The sequence below is a fragment of the Pelodiscus sinensis genome, chromosome 4, assembly GCF_049634645.1.
Source record: "Pelodiscus sinensis isolate JC-2024 chromosome 4, ASM4963464v1, whole genome shotgun sequence".
NCBI lineage: Eukaryota > Metazoa > Chordata > Testudines > Trionychidae > Pelodiscus > Pelodiscus sinensis.
In genome coordinates this window covers 63,412,376-63,427,727 of record NC_134714.1, presented here as the reverse complement: position 1 = coordinate 63,427,727, position 15,352 = coordinate 63,412,376, and the positions used below count along the sequence as shown (strand labels likewise).

The following is a 15,352-nucleotide window of genomic DNA, read 5'->3' as shown; positions in this document are numbered from 1 at the left end:
AAACCTGTGTTTCTCTTGTTTCTTCCTTGCTTCCCCCACTTTCTTTGTAAAATCCAAAATCTATAGTTTAGATGTAAGCAAGGGAATTACTTTAACATGATACCTTTTAAAATAGATGTTCAGGAGACTTCAGAAACTTGGGACTTTTTGCTTTTCTAGAGTAGGTGACAAATAAAATTTAGTTTACTGGATCCCTTAGAACTGTGGTGTCAACACGCTGGCCAGCTGAGTGTGGCTAGTTTGCCCTAGCAGTAGCTGCTACTTCAGAACTGGTTGGACACCATGGTATTGTCTATAACACACTTGATTACAAATATAAAGCTATTTGACTTTAATTTCATTATGTAATGTATGTTTTTAGCACATCTAATATAAGTTGTCAAGGGAATGCTGAGAGAGTACATATCCAGCTTTTCCTCCAACAGAGTTCAAAATGTCTTTTGATTATTAGAGAATAAAGATAAGTTTTCAGCCAAAAACCTTATATGAGAGGCCAGCAAGCCTCTACAAATTTACCTGTGATTCTCCTGTACAGCTAACACTGGTGATTTTATTGTGAGTTTTGTGGTGATAGATGCTTTTTCTTAACACTCCAGCTGCTGAAATCATGTTATGATGATCACAACTTTTGTTTAACCTTTCCCTCCCAAGTTTCTAGCCCGTATGGTTGCAGAGAAAAGTTTGAAAATGTGAACCCCCAATGGTCAAAGCAGATTTTTAAAAAATTGACTGTTATGCCCCCCAGAATCATGAGAGAAGCTTAATTCTTGGCATTGGCAATACAATATCCTTTCACATTCAGCTGTCATCCAGTAACCACTTGCTGTGTCCTTTCTTGCATCTGTGGGAAGGGAGCTCTGCTCCTACAGAATGTAGCAAATACATCAGTGGGAGAAGGGTGGAGCTGGAGGGAGAGCAGGGAAGGTAAGAAATTGGAGCATTCTCTGTATTCTTAGGTGCACACCCTCCCTGTGACCCAGTTGTAAGGATTTGGAAGTCAGCTTCTGAGTTTCATTGCTGCTTTGCCGTTCTTTAGTTTGTTTTAAAAATATTTAAACAGTTCAAATCAAGAGCATGTCAATAATTTAAAACTTGGCGCACACCTTTGAGTCACTGATGAATTAGTGGAAGAGCAGTCCTAGTCTAATGAAACATGACTATTGCACTAAGCTGAATATTGCACTCACGTTACTTGCCCCTCCAATATTAATCCTATATAGTGGTGCATGGTAGCCACTCTGGAACTGACCTGTAACTTTCTGTATTAGCTCATACATACTCAGATTCCCACAGTAAATATTTTTATAGGAAATGGTGTCAGAAAAGGTTATTTTGGCAAAGGCAACCCATATGTGTAGGGGCTGTTGGGATGGGGAAAAAAACTATCCTCAGCAGATTAAAAAAAATTTTTTAGATGTATTTTTTTATTTTTGGCATTTGCTTTCTTTTGCCTTTGGATGAAATCCTGTAAAACTTCTCCTGCTGTTACTTATAATCCAAACAGGCATCAGTAGCTCCTCACATTTTACTTACAGATGACCCAAATTGTTCCAAGCTATCGGAAGCAAAAAGTGTGTAAGCTAATTGTCTTGCATTGCTTTGGCACTGAGAGGCTCCAGTGGGCTCACCTGCCCCCCCCCCCCTTTTTTGTGTGTGGCTTGCTTGTTAACAACAAGCTATTTTGGTGCTAATTCAGGAAAGGTGCAAGCTAGGGACTTTCACATATTAATGCATCAGTAAACTTTCTGTCTTCAGAAATTTGAGGAAAAACAGGATAAAAACACTTAAATTCCTTGGTCATTTTGAATACTTTTGTTTTTATTGACTTCTGTTCGGCACCAGTTCTTTTTGAACTGGCCAGCATCTCATACATGAGCCATCTCAGTATAGCAAGTTGGTCTGGATATGAGAAAAATGTATACATCGTGAGCCATTCACAGAATGGTAATTTATATTTTTATGAAGAAAGAATAAAAATTGACTCAGCTTTTTGAAACAATCATTTGTAAACCTTATACTTGGATTGCACTTCTGGATAAAAAATATTTTTTTCAACCTAGATACGCAAATTGCTATGAGCACCTTTAAAATTTTGCCAAGCTGGAATAGGCAGCTGTATATCAGCCCACCCACGAATGATGCATAACAGGTTAGGACAGGAAATTAAGAATAGCATGTTAAATTGGAACTCTGTCATTAATCAGAGATAGAATGTAACTTTTCAAACAGGATTTGACTAGGGAGCCAAAGCTTGTATTGTTCTTCTGAAAGTGCCACAGGCTATTTAATAACAAGCGGTCATATGTTAGGTTTTACAACTTGTCCAAAACATTGTAACACTGTAGTACATGGTGTCCTGAACTATACTGAGTCATTGCTTCATTGTGGATTTAGAGGGGAAAAAATCTACCTAATCTTCAATATAATGTCTGTGTGGAGGCTTCTCATCCACGTAGTGACCAGACAATGCTGCTTAGTCTGAGGCTTGGTTTGATCATCTATTAGTGTACACAACTCGTAATCTAGACCGGGGTGGGCAATAAGCAGTCCACAGGTCAGATACCACTAACCCTGGCGATCTGTGTCAGGCCTGCGAGCTGCTTATTTCCCATCCTTGATGTCAAGAGAATGATGGGACGGGGTTCTGCCCCAGTGTTTCCTGTAAGCTGAGCACTTGGGTGACCACGCAGGAGAGAATCAGCAGGGCTGAATCTGAATATCAGAATGCTCGCAGCTGGCAGCATGTGTTTCTGTTGGTGGGGCACATCCGCATGTGCCTCAGTGCATGTAACAAAATATATTCTGCACATTGATTGGAAAAAATTAGAGGAAACATTAGTCTGTGCTCTAAGTTGATGGTATCTGTTGGTTATTTACCAAGGAGAGAGTGAGTAGAGGAGTACCATGGGATCCTGGATGACTTCAGGAGAAACAGCATACAATTGCTATCTGTATTTTTCTTAAATATTGACCTTGGCACATGTGTTCTGTCTCTGGATTTGATAACTGTAATGCTCCTTTTCTGAGGTAGGGATGTCAGCATGTAGTCGACTACACATTTAATCGATAAGCCTTGGCTGATCGGTTAATCCTGTGGACTACACGCACTCCCTTTCCCCCCTTGCTGCCTCTGTATCAGGGGTAGCAAGCGGGGGTGGGGGGGCGGGAGCCATGCCCATGGGGAGCCAGCTTTTAGGCTGACTCCCACTAGGGATGTTAAATTTAAGATGGCTCCTACCGGGGAGGCAGCAAAGGAGGTGGGGGGTGACTAGTTGAGTCACTACTCAACTGTCTGATAAGCTTAGGCTTATTGGATAGTTGACTAGTCACTAATATCCCTAGCTCCCACAAGCACTGGATCCCATGGAATCGCCTGCCCTCCCTCCCCACGCTGCTTCTTCTGATACAGAGGCAGTAGTGCGGAAGGTGAAGGAGGCAGGCGGGAGCTAGTACATGTGGGAAGCCAGTTTTGAAGCCAGCTCTCCTTGCATATTGGCTCCCGCCCAGGCGCCTCTTTCCTTCTGTCCCCTGAGCTACTGCTTCTCTGTCAGAGGCAGTAGCATGGGGAGGGAGGCAGGTGGGAGCTGATATGTGCAGGGGGTTGAGCCGCCTGCCTCCCTCCTTACTGTCTCCCATAGAGGTAGTGGGTGGGAGGGCAGGATGCAAGAGCCGGTGCTCGTGGGGGAGCCAGCTTAAAAGCCCGCTCCCTATGAGCACCCAGCTCTGCCTACTGCCCTCCCATCTTGCACTGCTGCATCTATCAGAGGCAGCAGTAGTGGGGTAGAGGAGGCTGCTCCCTGGATGCCAGCATAGCCTCTGTCATGTAACAGCTAAAATTTGATGCAGTTACATGATTCTTCAATTACATGGTATCTAACATTCCTAATTTGAGGCTATCCTTGGAGAACACCTGGACATTTCAGGTGGTGCAAAATGTCAGGGTCTAATTGCTCAACATAGACGACCATAGGGGGTATGTTACGCTAGTGTTCTGTAGACTGCAGTGATTTCCTTGCCACTGGTGCAATTCAAGCTTTGAGCTTTTAAAGTTACATGTGGATTGGTTCTTACTTACACCTGGTTAATCTTCCTTTTCATTGCTGCCTCAGTTGCAATCAGAATCTGTAGCTAAATGTCATGCGGGCTTATGGCAGGCTGCTTGTAGCAGAAGCTCCCTCCTTTGGAACTTGATTCCCACATTAGTCCAACAAAGCCTGAAATTAAAACCAAAATTCTTAAATAGTGAGGTCTACCATAGTGCTTCCTCCTTAGTTAAGTGCTCCTATGTGACTTAGAGAAGGGGCATATTCGAACCCCTGCCCTTAAAAAAGCTTAGCCTAAAGTTAACGTTCAAAATGTGTATTTCATTCCTGAGTAAGTGACTTTAATAGGAACTGTTGGGTGTTCAGGCGGCCTGATTTAAAAATAAACTTTATTTAGATGTTTGAACGTAATTTGGGGATTTTAACTTTAGATAGTCTCTTATGAAAATGCTGGTGTGAGTTGTACCTGTCTAATCTGACCACTTTAATTGTTAAACATTGTCTGCTTTTACACAGCTATCATGTCTTGCATGGCTCAGCTGCTACTTCTTAATTTGTCTCTTTGTACAGATGCAATGATTTTGATCACTCACCCACTGTTTTCACACCTTTGTTCCCATCAGCTTGAACAAGCTGTTTCATATTTGGGGCTCAGACAGTCTCGACCATGCTAGTCTTGGCAAGAAAGCTATCTGTGTTTGAAATTCTCTGGAACAGACCAAAAACTTCAAGCTTTATGTCCCACCTAGACGAGTCTGTTAATCTTTCTATTGAGATCTCGTGTAATCTGTAGTTTCCCAGCTGACTGGTTCTGTTTTGTGTAACTTTTGTAGGTTTGATAGCTAAATGGCTCTCACATGAGGCTAGCTGGATGCAGGCTCCTGTGTCTTGACATCTGTGCAAGCTTCCTTTTTCAATTTATTTTCTTCACCCCCTTTTTATTTGTCTATACTACATGTGAATTGGTGAAACAATTATAACTACAGAGATTTAAAATTATACTACACAAAATTCTATAGAATACAGAGTAGACAGTGGTTCTCAATTTTTGGCCCATGGCCCACCTGGCTCAATGCAGACCTTTCTGTGGATCACTAGTTGCTAATGGAAACTCGCCTTTAATTACATAATTACGCCCGAGGCATTTTGCTAGTGTTGCAGCTAAGCAGAAGGGTTTAATTTAACCAGTATGAAAGGAAATTTTAATTTAAATTATTACATAGATTAAGTGCTTAACTTTCTCATGTTAGTTTATAAAATATTAATTTATGTATAACACAAAAGGTGTCAATGTTTTCTTTCTTTATGGCAGGAGTGGGGAACCTTTTTTGGTTTGGGCACCAATGACCGAGGGTATGTCTACACATCAAAGTTAATTGGAAATAACAGCCATTATTTCATATTAACTTTAATAGCATCTACACAGGCAAACCGGTATTTTGAAATAGCAGAGTGCTTATTCTGAATTTGGTAAACCTCATTCTACAAAGAATAATGCCAAATTCGAAATAGCTAATTTGAAATAAGTGCTGTGTAGATGTTTATTTCGAAATAGGGGGCCTCCGGCCCTTCCCAGTTTCCCCTGGTGGCCATTCTGGGCCTAATCAGGAAATCTCCTCTGCTCTCCTCTCCCCCGCCCCAGAGCCCTTAAAGGGGTAGACTCTGGCCACAGTGCACGTGCCAGAGCCAGGCCTGCGAGCAGTCGCTGCCCCTGATCCAGTGGCCGCACAATGAGCCGGGCAGCCGGTGCCAGCGTTCCGTCCATTGCCCAGTCCCCCAGCTCCCAGGAGCCAGCCAGGGGCTGGAGACGGCGGGCACCCTCCTGGACTAGTGCGGAGATCATGGACCTCATTGAGGTTTGGGGAGAGGCCTCCAATGTCCATGATCTTTGCCCTAGACAGAGGAACGCCACTGTGTATGACCATATAGCTGCCACCACAGCCACCAAAGGCCACCTGCGCACCCAGGAGCAGGTACGCATGAAAATTAAAGAGCTGCGGCAGGTGTACACCAGGGCCACACAGGGCAGCTCCTCAACAGGGGCAGACACCTGCCCCTATTTTGACGTCCTGGACTGCATCATGGGGGGGGGCGGGATGGTCCGTGCCACCCCAGGGGGCAGCGATCCGGGACTGGAGGGCCCTGACCAGGTCACGGAGGAGGTGCCGCCGCTGAGGGTGCCACACCGGCCGGACCCCCCGAGCTGTCCCCGCAGTGGAGTCACCAGGGTCGTTTGGGGAAGCCACACCATGTAAGTGCCATCACTGTCCCCTTCCCGGGAGGGGGGGAAGGAGGGAGACCAGTGACCGCACGTGTGGGCCTTTCTTACCACGGATCATGCAGCAACCTGTGCACGTGCGAGCACGTGCCGTGCCACCCCTGGGCAAGTGGCTCCAGCTGCGTGCCACATGGGCTGTGGCCTGATAGCCACATGAAGAGACCTGACATGCTCCTGACCCTGGGACATAGCAAGATGCCCTCCCTTCACAAGCCCCCTCTACACAGAGGCAGGGAACATCTCCCCTCACCTCAGCTGCGCTATACCCAGCACAGGGGCATGGGTGCAGTCTCGGGGCAGCTCTCACTCCCGGGGATAGCCAGACATTCTGACCATGGCCTCTGTGCAAGCACAGCGGCTCTGACAGTGCAGGGAATGGTCATCCTCACCTCGCGCGCGGGGGGGGCTTCACCCACTGTGTCCCCAGGGAAAACTAAACACTTCTCTTCTTTCTCCACAGCCGCACCAGCTGCACATGCAGGGCACACCACCCTGCCCGGGACAGCCTCCCGCACCCGAGGACTCAGCAGGTCCACTGCAACACTGCAGGGGTACCGAGACCAGCAGCTGGGGGCCCTGTGAGCCCTGCCCCGCATCCTGGAGCAGTGGGTGCAGGACGAACAGGAGTTCCGGTGGGAGCTGCTTGCCCAGGGTCGTGCCATCTGTGCCCATCTGCAGACCCTGGTGCAGAGCGTGCTGCCTCGTGCTGCTGCAGCGCCTGCTGCCTCCTCAGCTCCCGCTCCTCCTCCCACTCCTTCTCCCCCTCCCGCCTCTCCCTCCACACCCTCCTCTCCAACCCCCCAGGGACGCTGAGGCCCCTGCACATGCCATGCTGGGAGACACTTGGCCCGGCAGGACCCTCCACCCCTGAGCTTCCCCTCCCCCTTGTTCCCCTTGCTTCCCCCTTCCAGCTTTCTCCTCCCAGTTTTTCCCCTCCCCTGTCTTCTCCCCTCTCCCACCTCCTTTCCCCAGTCTCCCCAGAGTTTCGTACCCCCCCACCCAGTTTTGTTAAATAAAGAGTTTATATTTTTGAAAATACATGTATTTTATTTGACATCAGGAAGAGGGATCAGGGAGGGGTAAGTGGAAGGACGTGAGGGAGGAATGAGGCACAAGTCCCCAGTGGGCAGACCAGGGAGGCACTGAGTGCTCCTCAGAGTGAATGCTCTCCCACAGGGCCTCCTGGATACTGACAGCCCCCCGATGGACCTCCTGGATGGCAGCCTGCAGCAAGTGCAGCTAGGCTGATAGCAACGCATCCATGAGACGCACCGGAGTGCAACATGGAGCCAGAGCTGCCCCTGGGCAGAGTGCTATGGTGTCCCGAGTGAGGGCAACCAGATCACTCCGAGACACAAATGCTTTGTTGTCCCACAGTGAGGGAGGCAGGCAGGCAGGCAAGCAAGCAAGCAGGGACACCTGAGAACCGGCTGCCTGGGAGGGAGGGGAGGTAGTGTCCCATTAAGCGCAGGCCTCTGCCTCAGCCAATAGCCACACAAAGACACTCCTTACCTGATGCCCTAACCCTGATCTGGTTCCGGCCAGCCTTAAATCCGAATCAGTGTCCGTTCAGTGTGGACGCAGTATTTCAAAATAGCAAAATGGTATTTTGAAATGCATTTTGTGTGTACACACGTTATTTCGAAATAAGCTATTTCGAATTAACTATTTAATGCTGTAGTGTAGACATACCCACACAGAAAAATCAGTCAGGGACCAACAAGTGAGATGAGGGGGGGGGGAAAACAAAAAAACACCAAACACACACCATCCAAAAACACCCAACCCTCACACTTCAGGACTGGAGCACCAGAAAAGTGGAAGGAGGGACAGGATAGGACTGAGGTGCAGGGCTTCCCAGAGGTCAGATTTACTCTTTTGGAGATCCAAGGTTAGTGGATTTTGTGGACTTCCCTAGGCTCTGGAATAGGGACAAAAATGGGGGATTCATTGTGCGGGACAGGGCTGCCAGCAAGTGGGATAGGGATGGGGATGCAGGATTTGAGCAGGAGGTGGGATGCCAGAGGGGGTGAGGGTGTGAAGTCTAGATGGGAAGTAAGGGTCAGGAGCAGGCTGGGGGTGGGGTGTCTTGCCAGAGGAAGGGGGCAAAAACAAGGGAAGTTGCAGTATGTGGCCAGGAGGGAGGGTGCAGGAACAAGGGTGAGTGCAGGAGCAGGCTGTGGGTAGAGTGCCTGGCCAGGGGGAGGGTGCAGGAGCGGGCGGGTGTCTGACATGGGGGGAGGGGGAGGGGTTGGAAGAATGAATGGGGGAAGATGTCTGGTCATGGGGAGGGTGCAGGAGAGGGCTAGGGGGTGGGGTTTCTGGCCTGGGGAAAGGGTGCAGGAGCAGGCTGGGGGTGAGCGGTCTCAGCTGGGGGGAGGTGTGTGAGGTGGGTGGGAATGCAGGTTCTGGGCATGAAGGGAAAGGGTAACTTGCTTTCATGCCCCACTCCCAGGCACCCTTTCTTAGGCATAGCCTGTCTTTGCTCCCATTGGCCAGGTTCTGGCCAGTGGGAGCAGCAGGGAAAGTTTCCAAGCAGTGCATCTGTGTGCTGTTGTTCCCCCAGCCGGGGGAGGGAGAGCAGCAGTGCATGGAGCCACAAGCTGGATAGTGCAGCAAGTTACAGGGCTTTTTTTTCCCCCCCCCCACCCTCAAGTGGGAAGCCAGTGCTGGTGCTCCAACCTCACGGGTTGGGGACGGAGGGTGAGGCTGGAGTGCCAGGCAGGCTCCCTGCTCCGGGGGAGAGAGGAGCTGAGCTTAAGCCATGGACACCTGGAAGTCTAGTGGCCCACAGACTGCAGTTTGAGAACCACTGGTGTAGAGAACACTTTTACATTAGGGAAGGTTTCGCCTATGACATCTATTCAGTTCCTATCTCAATTCAATTGTTTGTATTTTCTCTTGGTTTGTAAAGTGCTTGCTGTGCACCTTGTTTTGACTACGTGTGGTGATGTTTAATTCTATATTTGTAATTTTTACTTACAGGTATACCACAGCCAATGCAGAGTCTGATTATGACCGGGAGTCAGAAAAAGAGAGTGAGGAAGGGGAAGATGAAGTGAGCTGTGAGACAGTGAAGACTGCACGGAGGGATTCACTGGATCTAGTCAATGAGGATGAAACCGTTTTGATCTTTGATTCTACAGTGGAAGAGGAACTTGGTCAGCTGCTGCAGCAGGCTGACCAATTACATCATGGGACTAACCAAGAGAAGAGAGACGGATTCCAGCTGCTGCTTAACAATAAATTGGTGGTAAAATTCATTTTTATTTCCCAGCAAAACTGTGGTTTTGGCTAACACGGAAAGATGACATTGGGCTTTTAATTTTCATTGTGCAAGACCTATTCCATGCTGCAAATGTGGAGGAGTCAATGAACTGGTCATAACCTGGCTTAAAAGTATCATGTAGCTGGTACATAACAATTCAAGGACTTGGCTTTCATAAACTTATCCTTTTGCATCTTGTCTATAGTACAAATCAAAACAGTGTCATAACTTGCTCTCTCTACTCAATTATAGAGTTGCAGTGTTGTAAAGTCAGTGTAGGAAATTACGTAGTTTTTTTTTTTTTTTTTTAAACAAAGGTGCTTGTTTAAAAAGCAGAACATTTTGTCTGCTGTGTCTTCAGTATATGAAAGATGAGGCAAAGGTGAGAGATAACAAATGACTTAATCAGCATGAAGCATGAGCAAATTTCTTTATAAGCCCCAAAAGTCATACATGTATTTAGTCCTCCAGTATATCCCTCTTCTTAAATTTTTCTCCTACTTCTTAACAGCCTACAATAATATCAAAATAAGATAACTTAAATGGATGCTGTCAGGTAGTTTAGAGTTTAAACTTGTATCTGTTTTTTGTTTTTGTTTTGTTTAAAGGGTTTAACAAAACCTAGTATGAAGAGTTGGTTTTTTATATTGTACTGAAGATGCATTTGTTTGTGTGTTATGTCTGAACCTTGCCACTGCAGTATTAGCAATCCTGCCAGAACAGCCTCAGGGCTGTTTTGTGGAAACCAAAATATGAAAATGCCCAATCTTTCTGTGGTCAAACTGACTGAAATGCAAACAGTGAACAAGCAGCATATATAAGTAAAACTGAAGTTTTTAAAACTTCTGATTCTGTTTTGTGAGAGGGAGTCAAACAAGTAGATGTGTAGCTCCGATACTCACCCCTCTCATCCTTACTAAATCTTCTGTGAAGTATGAAGAATCCATTTAAGGTTATGTAATAAATTAGACCTCTTTTGATCTCTTTTGAATTGTGGGTTTAGCTACAAATTTGGACCTCCATTTTTATCTGTTTTTTTTTTTAACTTCTGCTAGAGTTCTTGTTGGTTTGGGCCCATGTGCGTTTTTTCAAATATGTTTACTCTGACTAACTATATAAAAGGTGCATATACTTGTTTGAATAATATAATGCATTTCCTGTTATTTATGCCAATTGACAGTTCTCTTCCTTATGGCTTTGTACCAATGGAAGAAAGGGGCTTTCTAACAGATGATCTGAAATACTTATGTTCTGTCTGCAGTATGGAGACCAGCAAGATTTTCTTTGGCGCTTGGCTCGAGCATACAGTGATCTGTATGAAATCACAGAGGATGTAGATGAAAAGAAATCATATGCTTCTGATGGTAAGAAAGTGTTTGAGGCAGTTCAGTGTAGTGTTTTTATTAGATAAACATAAGGTCTTTTAAACAAGTTACCGTTTAAAAAACCGTATCTGTTACTAACACAAATTATAAAAATACAGTGTTCTTGTTGACTTGTTTCTTGTTTACCTGTTTAGTTATCAGTTTCACTACTTTTCATTCTGGTTCTCATTCACTAGTTCTGAGGCAGTTTGTTTTGGTTTCAGAGGCGTAGCCATGTTAGTCTGTTTCAGCAAAAACATCAAAGAGTCTGGCAATTTAAAGACTATCAAATCTATTAGGGCATAAGCGTTTGTGAGATACAACTCACTACTTCAGATGCTAGAAGAGCAAAGAGAAAAGGAAGGGATACAGAGATGGGAGTATGACATCAGTGCTAATTAAATCAGAGTGGATATGACTCACCTCCAACAAACATGAGAAGGTGAGAGTTCCTGAAGGGAAAGTTATTTATAGTAATGAGAGGCATTCCATGTTTTTACTATGTTTTGGGAACCAAAGCATATGAAGCACAGAGGAGAGAGCTCCATAAAATAATACTTTTCTTGTGAAGTAACCTTCAGGACAAAACCCATTGGAGAACCACTTGTTACAAAAAAGCCTTTAACGTGAGTTAAACTGTTCTGAATGCAGATGACCATTTTTGTCAAGTATTTTGTATAAATTTGCTTTCAATCAAGGGTATTTGCTAGTATGTGTGTATGAGCTTTCTGTGTGGTGGGTGCCCAGTACTGTGGCAAGATACGCAGCTGGTAATAAGTGGAAGGGTAGCTATCCATCTCACCAGACAATGGTGTAAGTACCAAAGTATCCTTCTTTGTGCTCTTTGGTTTTTTCTCTCTTAGCCACCTCTCTTCAACTTCTTTTACTCCCTGCTGCAATGCCAGCTGCCAGTGTAGCTTGTTGGTAGCTGCATCCTCTCATCTTGCAGTGTGGATGCTGAAAGTGTGTCCCTTGCAAACATCATTGAACCTGACCTTAGGTCAGTCAGCCCAACGACCTTAGAAGTGTCTGCGAGTTCTCCATACAGGAGATCTTTTTGGAATGTATCCATATTCTCAAGCTAAATATGTAAGGTGACTAACAAATGTTTAGCTTCACTGTAGAGACCCTAGCACTTTGGGATATAGGTATTCAGACAAATTCAGTAATTTTCAATTTTGCTAAATCAGTGCTTTCTGTCTTCAGGGAAAGAAGAGGCAGAGGCAGCCCTACAGAAAGGGGAACAAAGTGCTCAGTGTCACCAATGGTATGTAATTTTCTGCTGTACAGAAAAAGAGCAAAGGAAATTAAAGGTCATATTAAAAGTTGGGCTTTATCTCAGTCTGCTCATAGACAAGTTTGTTTTTTACCTTAAATATGCATTATTGAATTTCTGCTTTTCCTAAAATGCTTTATTTTAGTTTCCTTTCCTCGTTAGTAGGCATGATTAAGTGACAGACAGTGCTGATTACAATTATCAGATACATTTTATTTTTATTTGGTTCTATTTAAGAACATGGTTCAGAGGGGAGATGACCCTTGAGGAGTTCTTGAACAGGAGTTGGCAGCTATAATAATGTGTTCTTTAATTTCTGAGAAATTCATATGAGCCTGCATCTCATAGCTTAATAAGTTTCACTGAGAATGGTAAAAGATCAGTTTATAAATGGGTCTTGCAGAAATGGGCTTTGAACAAGAACTTGAGGTGCAGAATTCAATGCTCTCAGGTAGCTTTTAAGTGTTTTAAATTTGGGGACTAAAACTGAGTATTCTGAAAGGATTCCCTTTGATTTATTAAACTAATCTGTGGAAATCCTAATTATATCTTGTAACAGTTGTGAGAAAATGAGGGTGAAATGGAGGAAGTGTTCTAGCATTAAGAGGGTTTTCTTGCTTAGTTCAGCTGAAGTTTTCCTTTTCAAATGACAAGAAAACAAGGAGTTTGTAAATTGCTCTGCCAAAACATATGTTGTATTCTATTAGTGAAGCAATCCTTCGTGCTCCATCTCATGTTTCCTCAGAATAACTTCTCTCCTGTGGCCAATGAGACATGTTATGGTTGGTAAACTCTCTCACTGGGTCATCTCCCACAATCAGTCCTTTCAGTTAATAGCTATGAGTGATGTTTATGTAGGAAAGATGATTCAGCAATTAGTATATTAGTCTGCGATTTGGAAGTCCTGGTTCAATTCCCTGCTTTGCCTCAGGACACGCAAGAAGTCTGCGGCAGTTCACTTATGTCTTCCATGCCTTAGTTCTCTAGCTGTAAAATGGGGCTAAAGGTACTTTCCTACATTACAGAGATGATGTAAGCATAAGTGTGTTAAAGATTGTGAGATGCTCAGATACTGTGGTAACAGGGGCTGGATAGAAATAGCTAGGATCACTTGTGAAAGATACTGGCTCGAAAACTAGCTGAACTTTATTGATCTTTTTGGTTCTGCGTGCCCGGGGAAAATGACTACTTAAGTGCCCTGCTATTATGTGAAATAATAAAAAAATCTGGTAGGGGAGTGTTAGGAAGCCATTTCACTCCGCTCATTTATAGAAAATTGTAATTCCTTTGTTCAATAACTGGAACTGGGGTGGCCTCTTTTATTTTCTTTTTCATCTGCTCTGTTTCTGTTGGCCCCTCTTCAGTCCCCTACAGAGCAACTTCTTATGTCATTGAAAGCCAAACTAACAGCCAGCTGCACAAGCTATGGGGGCAGTAACTTGAGTGCTAAATGATTAATGATGACCTGACATTCCCCCTTATTCTTTTATTATTTTACTGGGGTTAGTTGCATCTCTTATTTTCTTTTATTATTGACATTCCAAAAGGTTATACAGTGCCAAGTAAAATAGAAACTATTGTAAGAAAGGTTAACCCATTGCTTCCATTGTTTGGAGAGAAAGTGTCCGTATTTTTGGGAGGGAGAGCGAAAGAGAAGTTTGACTGCTGCAGCTACCACTAAGTTATTGGATAATTTTTGTCGTGTGTCATCAGAACAAGATATCCCTTGCAACATGGGACTTCCATAATTTGGCAATATGTCATCTATGCTTAAAACTTATGGATTTTTAGAGTTAGTTTTTCTTTTAACCATGAACACAATTTCTGGTCACTTTATATGGCAATTTCTCCTTGGCTGTATTCAAAGGAAGGCTAAAATAGTGGCACTCCCTCGGTAGTGGAAGATAAGCATTCTGCTACCATTATAGTTTTGCTTTTAGTTGATGGCAGTGATTGACTATATGTAAACATAGTCTAAATAGCTTATTATATGACACAGCTATACTGATACATGTTGGACCTCCCTGGTCCAGCACCCTCAGAACCTGAGCAGTCCTGAATGAGGGAATTTGCCAGACCTGGGAAGGTCCCCTACCACCAGCCTGCTGCCCTCCCCACCACCTGCTCCTTTGGCCCCGCTGCTGGCTTGGAAACATGGCTGTCCTGATTCTGTTGCCATAACTGCTGTTCCAGCCCCACTGCCGGCATGGTAGCACGCAGCCCTGGTCCTGCTGCCGTGGAACCAGTCCCACTGCTGGCTGGCATGCAGCCCTGACTGCGCTGCTGGCCTGCCCTTGCTCCAACTGGATTTCCCTGGCTCCACTGCCATGGCCCCAGATGGACTTCCCCTTCTGGGTTCTATGGTCCTGCCTTACTGCCAGCCAGGCTGCCTCCGCTCTTCCCTCGCTGTTGGGCCAGCATGCACAGACTGCCCTGGCTCTAGCTGGGTTGCTGGGCTGCCCCAACTACACTGCCATGGCTCCACTACCACTGCTAGGCTGCTGAGGCCTTAGCTCCACTACCACTAGCCTCACTGTGTGCAGGGCTCTCAGCTGCTGGTCTTCTTGCCCTGGGGCTCTCTCGTTCAGGAATATCTGTGGTTCAGCACCACACAAGACTGTCCTGGGTTAAGGAGGTGCAGTCTTTACAAGATAAAGGTTTTTGCCTTCAAAAAAACAGGAAACGCTAAATTAATATTGCATAGTCAGTCTTAAATTTGGTGCACTAAGTATTTTACAGTAGACTTAAGTTATCACATGCTATTTCTCAAATAATACAAATTTCTTCAGCTTCACGTGTGTAAATGATAATCTGGAAATCGAGTCAATTTAAAAAAAAAAAGAATTGTTAAGCATTTTCAGGTACTTGGCTCTGAGTTGCCTTCTCAATTTAAATGGCATTAGCTGAAATGTTTATACAGTAAAATTACAGTGGTCCGGCACTCCTGATGGTCCGGGCAGCCGGACAATTGGAGCTGCTCTGCCAGGGGCAGAGCTGCTGGGGTGCTGCCAGGTTGTTCCCCTAGCGCCGCCCCTCGGTGGTGCAGGACCAACCCAGCAGCACCCCAGCTGCTCTGCCCCAGACTTCCCCAAGTCAGCCGCTGCTGAAACTGACCAATGGCTG

The 15,352-nt window shown here is 45.2% G+C and overlaps 1 protein-coding gene across 6 annotated transcripts in view; it reads left to right on the top strand.

The window, feature by feature from the left end:
* The window catches only part of RMDN3 (regulator of microtubule dynamics 3), an 84,242-nt gene that overhangs the window by 26,128 nt on the left and 42,762 nt on the right, over positions 1 to 15,352 (top strand). For 4 of the 6 annotated variants that reach the window (XM_075927105.1, XM_075927106.1, XM_006128672.4 and 1 more), the window contains 3 exons: positions 9,307 to 9,574; positions 10,851 to 10,953; positions 12,160 to 12,220. In XM_075927105.1, coding sequence (XP_075783220.1) covers positions 9,307 to 9,574; positions 10,851 to 10,953; positions 12,160 to 12,220 — 432 coding nt within the window. Of the gene's footprint in view, positions 1 to 6,781; positions 8,327 to 9,306; positions 9,575 to 10,850; positions 10,954 to 12,159; positions 12,221 to 15,352 lie in introns of those variants that run through there. The other 2 variants (XM_014576311.3, XM_075927107.1) reach the window with 2 other exon arrangements.